This window comes from Podarcis pityusensis (assembly GCF_964106645.2).
Source record: "Podarcis pityusensis genome assembly, chromosome: 10".
NCBI lineage: Eukaryota > Metazoa > Chordata > Lepidosauria > Squamata > Lacertidae > Podarcis > Podarcis pityusensis.
The window spans coordinates 25,385,103-25,404,484 of record NC_138035.1 but is presented as its reverse complement, the minus strand read 5'-3'; the positions used below and the strand labels follow the sequence as shown (position 1 = coordinate 25,404,484).

Here is a 19,382-nt window from a genome sequence, read left to right as displayed (position 1 = left end):
AGATCTGTGATGAGATCCCCTCACTCCTTGACGTTTGTAGTCCTAATAGCTTTTTGTGTGTTAGACAATGAAAACTGTGTTTGTGAGAGTGGTGTGCTGCTGTTCTGGTAAAAGTCAGGGCTCCAGGGACTGCTTTATAGTTTCATTTTTAAAAAAATGGTATATGCAAATTGCTTCTTGTTTTGGTACTCCTAAGACAGGTGTGGGGAAGCTTTGGCCCTCCAGATGTTGCTGAACTACATCTCCCATCACCCCCAGTTATTGGCCATGAGTACTATGGCAGATATCTGGGACGCAGGTGGCACTGTGGGTTAAACCACAGAGCCTAGGACTTGCCTATCAGAAGGTCGATGGTTCGAATCCCCGCGACGGGGTGAACTCCCGTTGCTCGGTCCCTGCTCCTGCCAACCTAGCAGTTCGAAAGCACACCAAAGTGCAAGTAGATAAATAGGTACTGCTCCAGCGGGAAGGTAAACGGCGTTTCCGTTCGCTGCTCTGGTTCGCCAGAAGCGGCTTAGTCATGCTGGCCACATGACCCAGAAGCTGTATGCCGGCTCCCTCGGCCAATAAAGCGAGATGAGCGCCGCAACCCCAGAGTCGGTCACGACTGTACCTAATGGTCAGGGGTCCCTTTACCCTTTACTACTATGGCAGATGGAAGTAGCAGTTCAGCAACATCTAGGGGATTAAAGCTTTCCCAGTCCTGTCAGAAGATATCATAGTGTTTTGTTGCGGGGGGGGGGGCAACACAATGGTTTCTGTTACGCATTAGGCATGGCTGCAGTCACTTCCAGCCACATAAAATAGGGTCTCTGTTGAAGGGTCCACTCCAGACTCAAATTTGAGGGATCATGAGTGAGTAGTGTTTGGAGTCATATAATCAACAGGAAAGAAATTATACATGGGGTGTCCTTTTTTATTTCAGAGAAAGTTGCAAGAAATGAAAATTATTTTGTTTAATGTAGGAAATGCAGTCGAGACCGTGAAATTGGGGCGGCTTCCAGCCAAGCACCTCAAGAAAACAAGGGCTGAATTAAGCAAATAATATCGACCAGCTTGTCAGGGTAGTGGGATTTGTTTTTACTTCTGTTGAAAGTCCACTTGGGGGCAAACCTGGGTTTGTTGCAGTTTCATCCGTCAAATGGTGCTCATTATGTGTCATCTAAACTAGGTACATGAGACCTCCACTTTGCTGAAACTAAGCAGGTCTGGGTTTAGACATACACTATACACTGCCTTGGGTTCCATGATGGAAAAAGGTGGGAAATAAATGTAAGAGAATTAATGAAATAAAACGTGTGGCAGTGATGAGTAATGTATTACTTTAGATTAAATGGGCAACCAATTTCCCTTTTGAATATGCAGTATCTATTTTTCCCTTCCAGATCTGAGTTGAGGTGCCAGCAAAATGTCAGATAACAAGTTACCTGTGCGTATCTATAGGGCATTATTTCCACACAACTAGTTTGGTATACTAGTGCAAAACCAGAAGGCTGGAAAGCAGCATTCCTGAAAAGAGGGCATTTTGCTGTGTGATACTTGGCGAAGAGAAAGGACTTGCAAATCGTATGGCTTGCAGTGATACAATTATTGTCATCCTCTGCTGTGTGGACTGTTGAGGTCAGTATTTGTCGAGTACCGTGGTCTTAAGGGGCTCTGAGTGGTTGGATCAACTGGAGGAAAGTCTTCTGTGGTAGTGCATTCATTCTATCAAATCTACTTTCTCTGGACGTTAGAGAGAGAGCCCCAGACCTTGACTGGTTTTAGGCACTTGGTGAAGGCCTATTTATTTACTCAAACATTGGCTATTGTTGCTACCTAGCTTTTAGTATTTGTGTTACCTACTGTAACATTGTATATTTTCTGGTTTGATTGTACTTTTGTAAACAGCCCTTCAATTTCAAATGAATGGTGGGTTACAAATGTTACAAAAAGTGCTCCACATACATGCTTCTAGAGCAGGGATGAGGAACCTGTGGCCCTCCACATGTTGTTGGGCTCTGGTTCCTCTCAGTCCCAGCCAGCATACCCAGTGGTTAGATACAATGGGAGCTGTTGTGCAACGTCTTCAGAACATAACGGCCAGCTGGATTCTAGGCCAGCATCCTGTTCTCACAGTGTCCAACCAGTGTCTTGTCTTGAATGACGTGGGCCCTAGACACTGGATAAAATGGGCAAAAACCATTCTGTTTGGGCTGGTCCTCTGAACCGTGTGGTCCAAATGGCAGATTTCTTGGAGGCTTTTTAATGTTAAATGTAAATGAATAGTGTTTCTGTGCCAGTGTGGTAATCAGTGAGCTCTCATTTCGAAATATGGAGTGTTTGCAGGTGCTGCTGGATAGAATAATACATCTCCCACATGCAAAAGTGCTTGTATGGGCCTTTGAGGGGAAGTTCAATTTAAGAAACTAACAGGCTTTGAAAAACTTTGTTACAAGAGGTGTAAATAAATCTAAATTGTATTGGGAAATGACAAGTTTCCATCTCTTTAATAATTTGCATCTGTGCTTATTCCCTTCCTATTGAGTAACCGACAAATGTTTACTGTAGGTATAGTATCCCATTGGCCATTTCACACATCAGTGTACAACACTTGAGAATGCTTGACACTGAATTTTTCTTCTGAATGTGTGAATTGATTCCTTTTGAGAAGCACTGTAGTGAGTAAGGGAGACATGACAGAGGCTTATAAAATTCATGGTGTGGAGAAAGTGGCACAAGACTGGCTGCCTCTACCCCACCTTATAATGCGAGAACCTGGGATCATCGAGTGAAACTGAATGAGGGGAGAGACAGGGCAGGCAAAAGGAACAACACATAGTTAAACCTTGGAATTTGCTGCAAATAGTTGGTTGCACCGACCAACTTAAAAGGTCACTAGCCAAATTCATGGAAAATAAGCTTGTCAGTTGCTACTGGTCATGATGACGATACGCTGTCTCCAGGATCAGAGGCACTGTACTTCTTTATATTGGTCCCTGTGGACAGAGTGCTGCTATGCTCATGTGCTGCTTCTGGGCTTTTCATGTGCATCTGGTTGGCCACAGTGCAAAACAAAATGGCACTGGGCTATATATCCCCTAGGTCTGATCCAGCAGGGCTCTTCTTATGATTATGTACAAATTATATAAAAATCTAAGTGATGCAGCAGTCACATGATTCTCATGCATGGATTTCCAGGGGCGGAACATGGCAGATTGAACGTTTTTTGTTTTTCCAGAAACAGGTGCCGGAACTCACCATGCATGCTTGTTATCTTATAAATGCTTGTTATCTTATAAATTTGCCAATGGCACCCACCTCAGAGGTGCTGGAACTGAGTTCCAGTGAGTTCTGGCTGAAAAAACCCCTGGTTATTTTTCAGTCTTGCTGGTTCATATATAAAAATCCTAATCCAATAAACCATGGGCAATGGTTTATTGGGCTGATAAGTCATGTGCATACACACTGTCTCCTCCCCCTTCCCTTTGGGACTTAATGCAATACTTTGTTTGTAGTTGGCAAGCCAGGATTATAGTCACAGCTTAAATCACAGTTTCCTGGGTGTAATGGAAAACTGCAGTTTAATTGCATTAAAGTGCATAAGAGAAGGGAGGAAGAATGTACACACAGTGCTTATTCTCAGACTGGTAAACTGAGATTGTTTATGTCTGAACCAAACCTCTGTCTCCATTCTTGCTGTTTCCCCTCCCCAGGCATCCTTGATTTTCCTAAACTGCTTTTAGGCTTCTTTTCAAACACCCATTTTATACCCCTAAAAAGGTTAACGTATAGTTTAGTAGCTATTCAAAAAGAATACAGTACTTAATTTTGTGCTTTCATGGAATCAGAATTTGGAGGCACCTGAAAAATCCTCTGTTGTAGTTGCCTGCTGGTACAGGAAATCTGTTTCTACAGCATCCTTGATAAGTGGCTATCCAGCTTCTTCTTAAAAGCCTCTGGGGAGAATTCACCACCTTCCAAGATACTGTTTCACTGTTAGAACAGCTCCTACCATCAGAGAGTTCTTCCTAATTTTGACTAAACATTTCTTTTTATGTAATCGGAACTGGTTGGTGGTTTGAAGGTGTAAAATAGAAGAGTTGGTTGCAGCTTATTTTGTGCCAGTCATTAAAACTAATGAAATGGAAAGGATAGTTCTGCAGTTGAATCGGTTTTCCTCCATGCTTCAAATTGTTCAGTGGTACACTGAGTACTTCCCAACAGATCTGTAATGAATCTATTTGAAAAACGTTATGCGTGAATTTATCTAGTGACAAATATACAAGGTGAAAAGTGAAAGCATCACTTCAGTGGGTCACCATGGCCAGAGTAATACGAAACTGAAATGTGTCAAGCACATTGCTTCTGAGCTCAAAACCAAGGCTAGCTCTTGAGGTGAACTCATAGCAATTTCTAGGAGGAGCAGTGGTTTCTCAGTTTGGATCAAGCTGGCTTTCAGATATATGAAGTGTGGGTTGCTTTAAACATGCCAGCAAGACAGATCAACCCTTATTATAGAAAGTAACATACAGTAAGCTGATACTGCATGTAGCCGTGCACATAGTGGTGGCAGTGAACTTCTGTGAATTACTTGTTGCAATTTTACCTAGTTAACAAAGCAGTGGGTACTTGGCTTCCATGGGATAACTTTCAAATGGAGAACTTCTACAGTGAGTTATTAGTGGTTGTTGAAATGAAATTTGCCAGGAGTGGTTTATTGACATTGGACTGCTCTGCTTAATTTTAATTTTAGTTGGGGAACCAGTCACAGGGTTGCTGCCATGCTGTTTTGACTAGGGAAAAGGAAGCTAATTTAAGATGTTGTTTCTAGCAATCTTGGCTGTTTCAGGGTTTACTATTTACTAGGAAATAGTACTAGTCTGCTATCTGCTCTAGAAAGGGCAGTAGCTCTGTGGTGAAACAGCTGCTTGGCATGCGCAAGGTCCTACTGGCACCTCCAGGTAGGGCTGGGAATGTTCCCAGTCAGAAGCCCTGAAGAATTGCTGCTAGTCAGTGTAGACAGTACTGATGGACCCTGCATAAAAGGGGATGGACTAGATGCCCCTTGTGGTCCCAACTCTACAATTCTATGATTCCATCATCCCCTCTGTTTGGCTGTGAACATAAGACCCTCAGTGATAAATGGATGTTTAATTCTTAGAAATTCTTGTGTAAATTAACTGAAGTGTATATTGATTCTTTCCCAGCTTTAGGCCACACAATTCCTTCTGGTGTTCCAGAATGCAGTATCAGGGCTATGATACCAGATTCTTATTTTTCTTTTCTAGAGATGAAGGTGGGAGCTTCTTTTGATCTATAAAGCATGGCATTCTTCAGGAAGGTTAGCAATGAGTATCTTCAGAGTGGGCAGTTTTGGGTGGTCTTAGAGAGATAACAAAGTCAAGCCTGAGTGCAAGGGTGCCTTCACACAAATGCCTCTCTCTGATATACAGCACAAGGGGTTGCTTCCTAATGGTGCAGCCATAAAACTGCTAGCACATTTGCAAAGCTAAGCAGTGTCCACTGTGGTTTCAAATTGGATGGGGGACCACGTGTGGAGTTTGCTGCATTGCAGGGCGCTGGACTAGATGACCCTCAGGGTCCATTCTATATTCCAACTCTACAATTCTCTGATTCTGTGGCTCCAAAAATTGCAGGCAATCACACTTCTTTACATGATGCTCTCCAAAGCCGGTCATAACCAAGCTGCATTTTTGACCCCTTTGTCAAACTCAACTAAGTTCTCCTGTAAATTTCTTGACATTTCCTTTTCTTATCTGAAGCATGGAAGTGAGGCTGGCAAGGCTGTTGGTTGGATTTTCAGTTTGTGGGATGTGTACTTTATGGTACTTTTTTAAAAAAACAAACACATACATACAACCAAAATAAAAAGAAGACCTAGCGAGGGCCCTGCTGAGGGGGTAAGGGATTCGTTGGTGTGTTGACATATGAGAGTGCTGCAAGAGAGAACCCAGGTTTCAAAGATTTGTGTAAATCATAACAAAACACTTTCCCCAGTGGGTTCCTGCTACATGCGGTCTCATCTTATAATGTAATTATAAACTAAATGGCTTTGCAGGCTGCTGGGGAGAAGTTTGGGGAAGCCAAATATTATGGCTTAATGCTGGGAAAACTCTGCTTGCAGCAGTAGACTGACTAGGAGTGAAATGATCCAAGCATCTATAGCAGCGAGTTCATTGAAGGCATTGGAGAGGCACAAAGTGAAGGAATGAGTACAGTGGTACCTCAGGTTACGAACAGTCCTGCTTACGACTGCTTCGGGTTACGAACTCCACAATCCCAGAAGTAGGTATCCTGGGTTGTGAACTTTGCCCCAGGATACGAACGCAATCCGCTTCCAGGGCTGCGGGAGGCCTATGTTGGGAACGTGCACCTCGGGTTAAGAACTGACTTCCGGAACTCCCAGTGAGTTCTGACCAGAGTGCAACTTTCATTTTCATTGTCTTATTTTGAAGATGTCTGACATTTTTACTCCCCTCACAGAGCTATGCTTTCTGGAGTACCCTGGGATGATTGATTCTTAAATTGCTCTGGGTATTATAGTTCTGGGAGCAGAGAAGAGATCTCTCTAACAATTTTCAGCACCCTTAACCAACTGAAGTTCCCAGGATTCTTTGGGGGAAGCCATAACTGTTTAAAGTGGTCCAATACTGCTTTAATTGTATAATGCAGATGAGGCCAATAGCTTCAAACAGGCTTATCTCAAATAGTGGTTCTTAATTTGAATAACTTTTGATATGGTTTATTTCATCTTCAGGCAAATGTCAGCATTCTGCTTTTATTATCATTTCCTTTGATGCTGTTATCCATTTACATGTAAAAAAACCTAATAGACTCCTAAAATAGAGCAGGGCTACTGGAAACCAATTTCCTAGGCATCAGCCCTTTAATTTGCGTTCAGGTAATTTAATCACTGTAATGAATGCCTTTGGTTTAAGTAGAACACAGTTTTAATTAAAACAGCATTTGAAGGATATTATCTTAAAGCAGTCCTGTTCACTCAGGAAATAAAATGTTCTTGTTTTATTGTTTTGGTGTGTCACCTTCAGAGAAAATTTAAACAGTTGCTTTCTCCTGTTCCATTCCCCCCCATGCTTTGTATGTGTGCCGTAGCTATAAATGCATCTTTAAGAGTTTGACAAATTTCTACTCTGTAACCTTGAGACTATGTCACTGGAGTTTCTTTCCTTCTTCCTAGTATAATAGCCTTGGGGTACTTGAGTAAGAGAACTACAGGTGCATTCAGTAACTTTATTATTGCATAACAACTGAAACATTAAAGCAATTGAGAGTCTGAAGGTTATTCTACTGCAATTAATTTTATAGTATAGCTTGTGACTTGCAACTACTGTTTTATCTTTTCAGCGACATGATTTGTGGAAAATTATTCTGCTGTCACCAAGGCATTTCATGTAACACTGCAGATGCCTGGCCCGAAAGGACAGTTGTGTATTAGCCCCCTTATGTCTCTTTGCCTATTTTTGTTATACAGATGACAAAGGGAGAGAGATCCCCCTCCCACAAGTTAGATCATTCATCAGCACAGAGTTGTGCTAAGAAAAATACAGCTGCTCTTTCAATTTAATGCAATGAACAACATCATGCTCTGTGATTTTTATTTTAAGAAAACTTCCTGCAACTTGGGACCAGTCTCTCAATTACAATGGGAAGCAGAATCTCCCCTCTCTCATATAGCTTAATCTGTTGTTGTTTTTTAAAGCACCCACAAATCACTGTTCCAATTTGGCCCATTTTGTTTGAAATTGGCCCAGATTCAGTTACCTTCACACATCCTTCTACGCTTCTCCTTGTTTTGTTCACCACTGCTAACTTTATTTTGTACTCGAGTTGAGTCAGGGCTCTGGGGAACGCATAGCCTTATGTTGTCATTCTAAGCCTCTATCCAATAAATGCACATAAAGCACAAGGTTAAAAGGACCTGAGGACTTGCTCCTCAGTTCCCACTTCTGCAGACTTGAAAAAGCAAGTCCAATGGACTGGTCCCAGAGAATAGCCTCCTGAACCACATCTTTCATGGCTCTCTTTTTTTCTGAAGAAGAAACCATTTTTCCTTCCTGCATTGGGTAGGTAACATTCTGCATTTGGGGTTCTCTTCTTTTTCTTCCTGTTTAGGGAAGCTTTTAATGTTTGATGTATTACTTTATTTTAATATTTGGTTGGAAGCCGCCCAGAGTGTCTGGGGAAGCCCAGCCAGATGGGCGGGGTATAAATAATAAATTATTATTATTATTATTTATTATTATTTCTAATTCTTTTTTTTTAAACAAAATGTTTTCATTAAAGATTCTCTAATTCAGAACCCCCCCCCCTCTCTCTCTGTCTCTTTCAACTTTCAAGCAAGTTACCCATGCTGTCCCCCTAGCAAAGTGTTGTTTACCACCAGGAATCTCCTCCTAACCCAATTGAGCTTGTCTTTTGGAAATACATTCATTTACTTTATAACTAATCTTCCATACATTTAACCAAATAGTTGCTGGACTGGTCTGAATGCTGCCTTGTTGTGTCACCTATTTTTTTGGTCTCCGTAATAAAACATCTGTTTGATGATTCCAGTATTGGCTCCCCATCAGCTCTGTAACCCCCCATGCTAGAAAGGTCCAGAAGTTCTTGTGCCATGAGTCTTAGTGCACCACAAGACCCAAAAACGTGACCTTCCTGAACGTGTGTAATCACTGTGAATACATGCAGTAAGGTGCCTGTTCAAGATACAGTCCCATATGAATTAGGATGGGTGGAAACTTTTTCACGCAAATTGTCTAAGCAGGATTTTCAGGCTGGCTGCAGTTTGCTTACAGCTTTTAAGATTAGAGAAACCTTCTGTTGTGGCTCTGTGCTTTATTTGCAGCCAGAAATACACAAATTGTTCTTGCTTTGTCTAAGTGAGGTGGATGCATAATGTTCCTGGGCGAAGTTATGGTTGTTTCAAAATGCTGCGTTTCTGGTATGCATTTTTTTTTTTTTAAATGCTGATTGCGTCATGCAGTTCCAGGTTCTGGGTACTACTTTAAATATATTCTCCCATCTGCCTAATTAGGTAAGGATTTCCAAGCAATTATTTTGTTTGACCTAGATCGTTGCTAGTCTCTCTCAAACAGTTTGAAGAAAAGGATCTGAGGGCTGACATAGCGGTTAAGACTCAACCTCATCATCCCCCCCCCCTTTTTGCAATGTGGGAGATAACAATTCTGATTTTACTTTGTTGTAAGGATTGCATGCCAAAGCATTTGGAAGGCATTCTGCAAATATTAACTACCCTATGCACAAATAGCAAATTCTGCCTCTTGAGTAAGGATCTATGGCACCATCAGCACACTAGTGGGACACACACACACACACACACACACACTTGTTTAGTCGTTCAGTTGTGTCCGACTCTTCGTGACCCCATGGACCAGAGCACGCCAGGCATCCCGTCTTCCACTTCCTCCCGCAGTTTCGTCAAACTCATGCTGGCAGCTTCGAGAACATTGTCCAACCACACACACATACACACACACACACACACACACACACACACAATATCTTACTAATAAACAGTTTAAATTATTCTGAAAGTAGAATGGAGCGCAAGCCTAAATTCATTAACTGCTGCTCTGTTCACTATCTGTATTGTATTTACAACTTTATTGTGATGTAAGCCTGTCCTGGGATTTTTTTGTGAAGGACAGAGGGCTAAGAAATAGATAAATATAGATGAGTTCAATGGGATTTACTCTCAGGTAAGTGTGTGATGAAGTGCTGCCTTTGTTATCCTCAGAGTTAGTGCCAGGGGATTTTTCTTTTTAAAAAGCAGTTGAACAAAAATGAGGATGAGAGGTGGGAAAGGAAACAGGCCAAATTCTTACATACAGGTAAGTGAAAATAACCAATGGGTTAGCATAAAGGGAATACTTTGTGAAGTTCATCTAAGACAGCTATGATTCTTACCTGTAAGAAATGCCACCTTACTGCATTGTTTTCAGGTCTGCGTGTGCCCTGATCCGTGACTGGTTCTATAGCAATCCCTGAGTGATGCCCCTTTTGAAATACATGGTTTATGAACTGCAAGTCCATTGCATTATCCTTTTGGGCTGGGCGTTCATCAATATGTGAATGATACCCAGCTGTACCTCTCTTTTAAATTAGAACTAGTGAGAGCAGTGAAGGTCCTATGTGAGTGTCTGGAGGCAGTTGGAGGATGGATGGCGGCTAACAGATTGAGGTTGAATCCTGACAAGACAGAAGTGCTGTTCTTGGGGGACAGGGGGCGGGCTGGTGTGGAGGACTCCCTGGTCCTGAATAGGGTACCTGTGCCCCTGAAGGACCAGGTGTGCAGTCTGGGAGTCATTTTGGACTCACAGCTGACCATGGAGGCGCAGGTCAATTCTGTGTCCAGGGCAGCTGTCTACCAGCTCCGTCTGGTACACAGGCTGAGACCCTACTTGCTCGCAGACTGTCTCACCAGAGTGCTGCATGCTCTAGTTATCTCCCGCTTGGACTACTGCAACGCGCTCTACATGGGACTACCTTTGAAGGTGACTCGGAAACTGCAACTAACCCAGAATGTGGCAGCTAGACTGGTGACTGGGAGTGGCCACTGGGACCATATAACACCGGTCCTGGAAGACCTACATTGGCTCCCAGTACGTTTCCAAGCACAAATCGAAGTGTTGGTGTTAACCTTTAAAGCCCTAAACGGCCATGGCCCTGTATACCTGAAGGAGCATCTCCAGCCCTACCGTTCAGCCTGGACACTGAGGTCCAGCGCCAATGACCTTCTGGCAGTTCCCTCACTGCAAGAAGTGAGGGAACCAGGCAGAGGGCCTTCTCGGTAGTGGCGCCTGCCCTGTGGAACGCCTTCCCATTAGATGTCAAGGAAATAAACAACTATCTTACTTTTAGAAGACATCTGAAGGCAGCCCTGCTTAGGGAAGTTTTTAATGTTTAATGCTGTATCATGTTTTTAGTATTTGGTTGGGAGCTGCCCAGAGTGGCTGGAGAAACCCAGCCAGATGGGCGGGGTATAAATATTTTATTTTATTTTATTTTATTTTATTAAGTGTATTGTTAATGGATATCATTGCAGTAATGTGTGTATCTTGCAAGATCCATCCCTTTTTGGAATACATTTTTGTTGTCATTTTGCTGGAACGTCTTATTTCTGAAAAATCTAGAAAATCTCTCTGTGTGTTTATGTCTCTTTCCCACAGACCTGGTTCCTTCCATTATGAGTAACTTGCTGAATCCAGATGCTATCTTTTCAAACAATGAAATGAGTCTCTCGGACATAGAAATCTATGGCTTTGATTATGACTACACACTTGTCTTCTATTCCAAGCATTTGCACACATTGATCTTCAATGCTGCTCGGGATCTTTTGATAAATGAACACCGGGTAAGATATTTGGGGGTGTGGAAGTACATGTTTTAAATGTATGCAGTATGAATACCTGTAAAAGTAGTATGCAGTAATGTTACGCCAGGGGCTTGATCTTCTGCTGTCTTCCTTTCCTAGTGCTTATTTGTCAGTGCGGATTGACTTAAAATCATAGAATCATAGAACTGTAGAGTTGGAAGGGACCACGTGGGTCATCTAGTCCAACCCCCTGCAGTGCAAGAATGTTTTGTCCAATGTGGAGCTCAAACACACCACCCTGGGATTAAGGGTCTCATGCTCTACCAACTGAGCTATCCCTCACCCAGGTGTGGGCCAGAAAGGATGTGACTACAAAGGAAAAGCACCAGAAGTTTAAAGTGAACTCTTGGTTGTAATTGCTTCTTTGCAAGCAGGGCTTGCTGAGAGTGAACCTTGCTAGGATTGGCTGCAAGGTGGCGCTCCCCATCAGGAACCCCCGAGTGTAGGCAAGGGGGCTTGTTGTCGAAGCTGATTGGTGCTGTCGGCAACCCCCACTTTGTGAGTTACGTGTGGGGTTTGCTTCCAAACCTCGCCTGTTAATGGGGCTTCCCACATGCCCAAAGTTTGCCCGTGGGCACAAGATCCAGTTGTAAATCAGGTTGCCCATTTCTGAAATGCATATAATTCATGAACAAGCTTGCATACCAGTTGGTTGCTATAGCAATTAAAACGATATCCATTTACAGCTAAAATAGACACTTCATGCAACCCTTGCAACTCAGTCTCTCAGTTTGGTAATACAACTCCCTTGTCTTTCAGCACTACTGAATTATGTATACATAGATAGGAGTAAGATCTCTACTTAGCTTTCTCAGTATCACTTCATGTGTGTAATCCTCTGCCTCAGGCGTGGGGAACCTATGTCTCCGGGGCCAAATGACTCATTGTATTTGGCCCTCAGGACTCTCCTCAGTTCATACACCCTCTCGAACTGCACACCTCGCTGGTTCTGCCTCCTTGAGGGTTTTTGCCTGACTAGAAGGTATTATTGAATGTATTCCTTGCCCAGATGGAGGACAGAAAGGAGAGTATGTGTGTAGAACTAGCCTATAGCACGAAGGCCAAATTTACATTTGCTCTGCCCACTTTTGCCCCCGGACGTTGCCCAGGAGGCAATGTGGCCCGGAAGAAGTTCCCACTTGAACGCAAAAGCTGCAATCTCAGACACACTAACTTGGAAGTAAATCTCATTGAGCCGAGTGGGGATTTGCTTTTGAGTAAACATGCATAGGATTGGGCTGTCAGGGTCCAGAACTTTCCACAAGCAAAAAAGCTAGTCGTTGCGGGGCAAAACAATGTTTCTTCTTGAGAGGGAAAGTTTATGCTGTTGGTTACTAAAAATAAATAAATAAATCATATTTCGGGAATTGAAGACATTATAGAGCTCAGGTAGTTAGAAGGCATAAAACAGAAAGACAAACACCTTTCTGAAAGGTGGGGGTATGCCTTTTGCAATAAATAAGGTCCTACATATGGTCTCTGTTGGTGATGCTGATGTGGTGGGGCATGTGCTTTGCACACAGAAGCTCCCAGGTTCATGCTCCTGCATGTGCAGGGTTGGGAAAACACCTGCCTGAAATCCTGGAGCACCACTGCCAGACAAGTGTGTCTGGCTGTTTTTGGACTACTCCCATCATCCCTAGCTAGCAGGACCAGTGGTAAGGGATGATGGGAATTGTAGTCCAAACAGCTGGAGACCCAAGTTTGGGAAACCTTGGCTCAAACAATACTGAGTGATGGTTCAATGGTCTGACTCAGTATAAGGCAGCTTTCTGTGCTTCTGTGGGATATACGTGTAGCTCCTGGATTCTGGCACCTTTGGCGATTTGTCCTAGGTCTAGTAGGGAGCTCACAGAAATGAATACATTACAGTGGCACTTGGCTCAGAAGCTGAGTTTTTTCACATGCGACTCACTTTTACAAACAAAAGCAGCTTCTTTTTTCATTTGGTTTATGTATTAAGATTTTTCATTGTAGCAATAAATAATACAATGAAGGGGAATTATAATTAACTAAAGGAGGATTATGAGTAAAATTAAAATTTGCAGTTTCTTGAGAAGATGCTTAGGCCTCTGTAGAATTATGAAAGTCCTGTCTTGTTCCTTATCTGATTGAAAGAAGATGAGACGGGGAAATTGGCTTTTAACACTATCTCAGTTAACATATTGCTTGCGGCACAGCACAAAATTATATTTGCGGGTAGGAGCCCTGCTGTTTATAATGTCCTCTGAGTCAAAGTTGCTTTACTGCACTGGTAGAAATGCCCGTGCTTAACCCTCTCTGTGCTGCTACATCTGATTATTCCTTTCCACTGTCTGAATTGAACTCCTGAATGAATACGTTAGACGCTTCCAATTCTGCATTTCAGTCCAAAGGTCAGTGGCTAAATATATACATCTATAAATATCCCTGCAGAAGTAAATAAGAAATTTGATCATATCTATATATCTATGGTAAACAGTATTGCAATTCAGCAAAATATTGGTGGCAATGTTTACCGTATTTTTCGCTCTATAAGATGTATCCGACCATAAGACGCACCTAGTTTTAGAGGAGGAGAACAAGAAAAAAAATATCCTCTCCCTCTCTGCGCAGCGCCTCTCCAGCAAAGCGGGAGGAGAAATGGAAGGAGCTCCGTTTCTCCTCCCGCTTTGCTGAAGGGGCGCTTCGCAGCTTTAGCTCTCCGCGCAGTGCCTCCTCAGCACTGACGAGGTGCTGCGCAGAGAGGGAAAGCTGTGCAGTGCCTCTCCAGTGAAGCGAAGTCAGAACAGCAAGAGGGATCGCTGCGCAGCGAATGCAGTGATCCCTCTTGGTGTTCTGGCTTCTGGGATAGCCATGCCAAGCCTCTTCAGGGCAGGGGGAGCATTCCTCCCATTGCCCTGAAGAGGCTTTGCGTGGCTGTCCCTGAAGCCAGGAGAGCGAGAGGGATTGGTGCGCACTAATCCCTCTCTCTCCTGGCTTCAGCGAAAGCAACGCAAAGTCTCCTGAGCGCAGCGGGAGGAGCGCTCCCACTGCACTCAGGAGGCTTTGCATGGCTATCCCTGAAGCCAGGAGAGCGATATCATTGCCTCCTGTTGTGGTAGGTGTTAGTTTAAGCCATAGTTTTCTGTAAAAATGCCATGGTTGCTTTCAGTTGGAGGCTATAATTTGGCAACAGATGATCCTGACTAAGAAGTACATTCAGGTAAAATGAAGCACACACACATCTCCAAGTACATGAGAAATGCTTGAGCACTGTAAATTAAACTTTCCTAGCAAAATAATAATAAGCAGATCAATTTCCCTGAGAGTTCTGCCACTGTTGTAGTGTTTTGAAAAAAGTGTGGAAAAGATATTTGCCGGGTTCATGCGCTGCTCAAAGAGAACACCTTTTGTATTAAATTATACAGAATATATAGAAGTGTTGTTTTTAATTAACATGTACGATTTTCAGTTGTAGGGAAACAAAGCTAGAAATTGAAGAGGTAGCCAGGCTGAGGACAGAAGCTTTGTTTTCTGAACACATATTCACACTGTTTGCCCTTATCAGTGTTGAACCTTCCATTGGCCATGATCTGTGTGAGTCCATGTACATCAAATTATTGTGTCCATACAAGGACTTCATCCATTATTTCAGTAGAGGGATCAGCTTGGGACCCGCATCCCTTGACACTAAAGTGAGAAGGAGAAGCCTAGAACTACAGTTTGGGACACTGTCCTTGCACCTTCCTAAATAAGAGTTGCCAACTTTGAGGAGGGGAGGAGCCTTAAGATTTTGTTTTGGATACTAGTCATGCAAAATTATGAGGTCACTGCAGACCCATTGGTTTGAATCATTGTGTGAGTGGAACACCTCCCATGAGCACAATGGAACTTCTCCTTGCACCCCCTCCCAGATATCTGGGGGTCCCCCCAGCCCTCCAGATCAGATTTTGGTGCAGTGCTGGGGGTTGCAGTGAATGGAGGTCGTTACACTCACACACATGATCTAATTGGAGCCAACCTTTTAGCTGCTTACATTCCACTTTCAGGGGTCACAAAGTAATACGCCCAGAGATTACTGTTTTATCAAGGCAAATGATAAACAAGTGAGGAGTTTGTCTGTTGCCATCCTTAGTGTGAATCTAGAGTGAATCTAGAGTGTGAATCATGGATCCTTAGCTAGATGCTTACCAAAACTGGCATTAATTTGGAAGGGATGTTGTAAGGAGTCTTGGTAGGGCTTGCTCCTGATGTTGTTTCATTGGAACATAATCTCTGCATTCTGGAAATGGGTATTGGCAAGGCACCAGGGATGAGCAGTTTGCCTAATCCACAGCAGGTGCTTGATAAGCAATGTGGGACTCAAGAGTGGGAGGTGGGGTGGGCAGGAGGCAGCGAAGAGCAGAAGTCCATGTTGCATGGAGTGACAAATAACTATGTTTCCCAAGGAGTAGGGGACACTACAGTTATAAGGCAGATTTCACTGAGCTAGGGAGTGGACATAATGAAAGCTTTGACTTCTGTGGCAGCTTTTTCTCGGAGGGATTGCAGAGATGCTAAATGGGCTCTTATCAGAAAGGGGGCTTTTAACAGGGAATTTCTTAAAAGAATTTCTCCACTTGCATAGCCCTTAGTGGGCAAGCTGATATAAACTAGTAAAGAAGAGAGAGCTGGTTGTCTTATCTGATTTAAGGGGATAGATCATGTTGCTTAAATAAGTTGTGGTAAAATAATTCCCCCCCCTCCCTTATTCTGCTAGTATCCTGCAGAAATCCGGAAGTATGACTACGATCCAAATTTTGCAATAAGAGGTCTTCATTATGATGTGCATCGGGTAGGTATACATTATTCCATTGATATCATCATTCTGTGAGATGTATTCCCTAACGCTTGATCGAATGTTGTCAGATCTTGTATTGTTGGGGAAACTTGAGTTCTGCTTCCCTGTAGCTTGTGCGACGCTCCTTTTGGACTCAGCTGGAAGTAAGTGAAGTTTTGGCCAGAGTGGCTGTATCTTGCCCATCTATGTAGGTCCTGCTATGCTGCACTTCTAATAAAACTTTTGTTTAGAATCTTTAACTGGAGATGCTCATTCACTGAGAAATGTGCTCTGTTTCTGCTTGTGGGCTAGCCATCGTTAGAACAGAGTTCTGGACTAGATGGGCCTACAGCCAGATCCAACAGGATTCTTCTTAAGTTCTAATATAACTCTAAATCAGGCTTTCTCAAACTCGGCCCTCCAGATGTTTTTGGCCTACAACTCCCATGATTCCTAGTTAGCAAGACCAGTGGTCAGGAATGATGGGAATTGTAGTCTCAAAACAGCTGGAGGGCCGAGTTTGAGGAAGCCTGCTCTAAATCTTGTAGTAATCATGGACAACTGTATTTGCCTGTAACTTCATCAAAATACTGCTGTGAAGCCTTGATAGGTTTCAAGTAAAACCTTTCTCTTTTTTTAAAAGGCATTATTGATGAAGATTGATGCTTTTCATTATATTCAGTTGGGAACAGTGTACAGGTAAGTCTTAACCTGCATGGTTCACAGCAAAATGTTGCTGTGAGGTTGTTGTTTTTTCAGGGGACTCTAAACATCCAAAAGTCTAAACATTCAAATACAGCAAGCGGGACAGGCAGTGATACGTTGCAGCAGGTGGTGCTTCTGTTTAGTCAGCCAGCCAATTGTGACAGCTTTCAGGATACTCCATCCTATTTCCCCCAATCCATTCAGAATTTCATGGCCAGAGAGCATACTGTACTCAGTCCTCATTGGGCTGTTTTGTGGACCAAACTCCCTTCACATTCTCTCCCCCGCCCCCGGCTCAAAAAAAGGAGGTTTTAAAATCATTATTTTTGCAAATATTTGGGGTCCCCACAATCTGGCTGAGATCTCCCACCTGTGCCTCATTAGCATTGTTTTGGCTACTTAAGAATTGTCTTGTGAAGAGTGAGTTCACTATTACTATATAGCAGGGATGTCCAACCAGTCGACCGCAATCAACTGGTCGATCCCCGGGAGGTTTCAGTCGATCGCGGGCTCTTTTTCCTTTGCGGGAGAAAAAAAAGCATCCGCCCTTGCCCCACTCTCCATTCGCGCATGATCGCAAGAATGGAAGGCAGAGTTTTTGCTGTGAGGCTGAACAATCTTTTGGTGAGCGACATTTTCCTTTTCCCCCTAGAGAAAGGTCAACATTATTACCTGAACCCCCAAAAAGGTCAACAACTTTGACCTGAACCCCCCCCCCCCAAAAGGGGAAGATCACTGCCAGTTTTTTTATTCTGTGAGTAGACTGCGACTGGACCCAACAGTCAGGGGTACCTTTACCTTTTAGATCGCAGTCTCTTGGGAGTTGGACGTCCCTACTATATAGGATGAAATGACCCCCTGTGTTGTGGTGTTCTCTGCTTGAAGAAATGGCTGAGTGAAATAGTCTGTTCTTTAGCTTCTGTGGTCTGGGGAGGGTTGGCCGACCACGTGCCGCTGACTAATGTCCTTGCTTTCAGCTGCCAAATGGTACTAGAAGACCGTGCAGGACTGCATGGTATTTAGGCTTCTGCTAATGACTCATCTACTCTAGCAAGGATTTTAATATAAGGAATCATTAAAACAGAATGCAGAGGAGTGTGTGTGTGTAATCACCCTTTGCTTTGCACCCTGCAGGTTGCAATATTCTTGGGAAAGTTCATTTTGTCCATTGTGATTCTAATTGAAACCCATCCTTTCTAACTGAACTCATCTGGAAGAATGTACCTGCTTTGCTTGAAACATGGCAGCCTTTGATTGTAACACACACTTCTGCTATACTTTGAAAGTCATTGAGGCTGAGCTGTGTTAAGATTAGAAATGAATTGACTATAATCCTTTTTTAAAATACCATCTTCTAATCTGTGCTTTATGTAATAAAGTTTAAAAGTGGGGGCAATGCCTTCTTTTAACTTTGCCCTTGGGGCCTTAAAGAATTAGTGTCTAATTAACTTTTAGGACAGAAATGAGAGCTTAAGATCCACAATGTGTCATTGCGGTAAAACTTGGCTTCCTTCGTTGACTTAACAAGACTGTCAGTCTGTCTCAGTTGGCAGTGCATGGTGTTCCTTGCAGAATCTGTGACATCAGATAAGGGAAGAAGTATTCATAATGGTTAAGGCTGACCCATTGCTTATGTGAGACTAGAGAAGATGTGAGTTTTCTGTGTAGAATATTGATACAGTGGTACCTTGGTTTAAGAACAGCTTAGTTTATGAACAACTTGGATTAAGAATGCTGCAAACCCGGAAGTAGGTGTTTTGGTTTGTGAACTTTGCCTTGGAAGCAGAACATGTTTCGCTTCCTGTTGAGCGTGTTCCATTTGTAAATTGAGTCAACCGCTGCTATGGGAAAGCATGTATTGGTTTAAGAATGCTTTGGTTTAAGAACAGACTTCCGGAACAGATTAAGTTTGTAAACCAAGGTACCACTGTACTGCCATATGAAACCTGGTTGGCTTTGGCACTAAAGCTATTCTTGCTGTTGCCAGAGGAATGAGTGTCGTCCCGGATGAGGAAGTCATTGCCATGTACGACGGGTCCCATGTCCCCTTGGAACAAATGAGCGACTTCTATGGAAAGGTAAAAGTACAAGCCACTACATCTCTTAACTAAAAATTCCATATGATGGCATAATAGACTCACGTGTTCTCATTACCATGACATATATAATGATGTCTCAGTAGCTTTATTATAACTAACAGATCATTTCTTGTTAGCTGAAAGTTCATAACTTAGGTCATCAAGTTATGGAAGCCGATGGAAAGAGTGACCTGCCTCTTTCAAACTGGTGTTTTCCTCTACTGAGATGGCTGCTGCTTTTTATTATTGTTCATGCGGAAATCAAGAGTGGAGAAACAATATTTTTTAAACCCATTGCATCGCAAGGAAGTGCATGTAGTCGAATGTTCATTCTGAAATATGTTGCTTATCAAATTGGATGCTGCTTTCGAAATACAATCTTATGGTGCGAGCCACATCC

At 43.0% G+C, this 19,382-nt stretch overlaps 1 protein-coding gene across 3 annotated transcripts in view; it reads left to right on the top strand.

Annotated features, from left to right (window-relative positions):
* NT5DC3 (5'-nucleotidase domain containing 3) overlaps window positions 1–19,382 on the top strand; it is a 51,817-nt gene that overhangs the window by 9,148 nt on the left and 23,287 nt on the right. For all 3 annotated transcript variants that reach the window (XM_080971727.1, XM_080971726.1, XM_080971725.1), the window contains exons 2-5: window positions 11,214–11,398; window positions 16,140–16,214; window positions 16,843–16,898; window positions 18,892–18,982. In XM_080971727.1, the coding sequence (XP_080827853.1) occupies window positions 11,231–11,398; window positions 16,140–16,214; window positions 16,843–16,898; window positions 18,892–18,982 (390 nt within the window). In that variant the 5' untranslated portion in view covers window positions 11,214–11,230. The remainder of the gene's footprint in view (window positions 1–11,213; window positions 11,399–16,139; window positions 16,215–16,842; window positions 16,899–18,891; window positions 18,983–19,382) is intronic.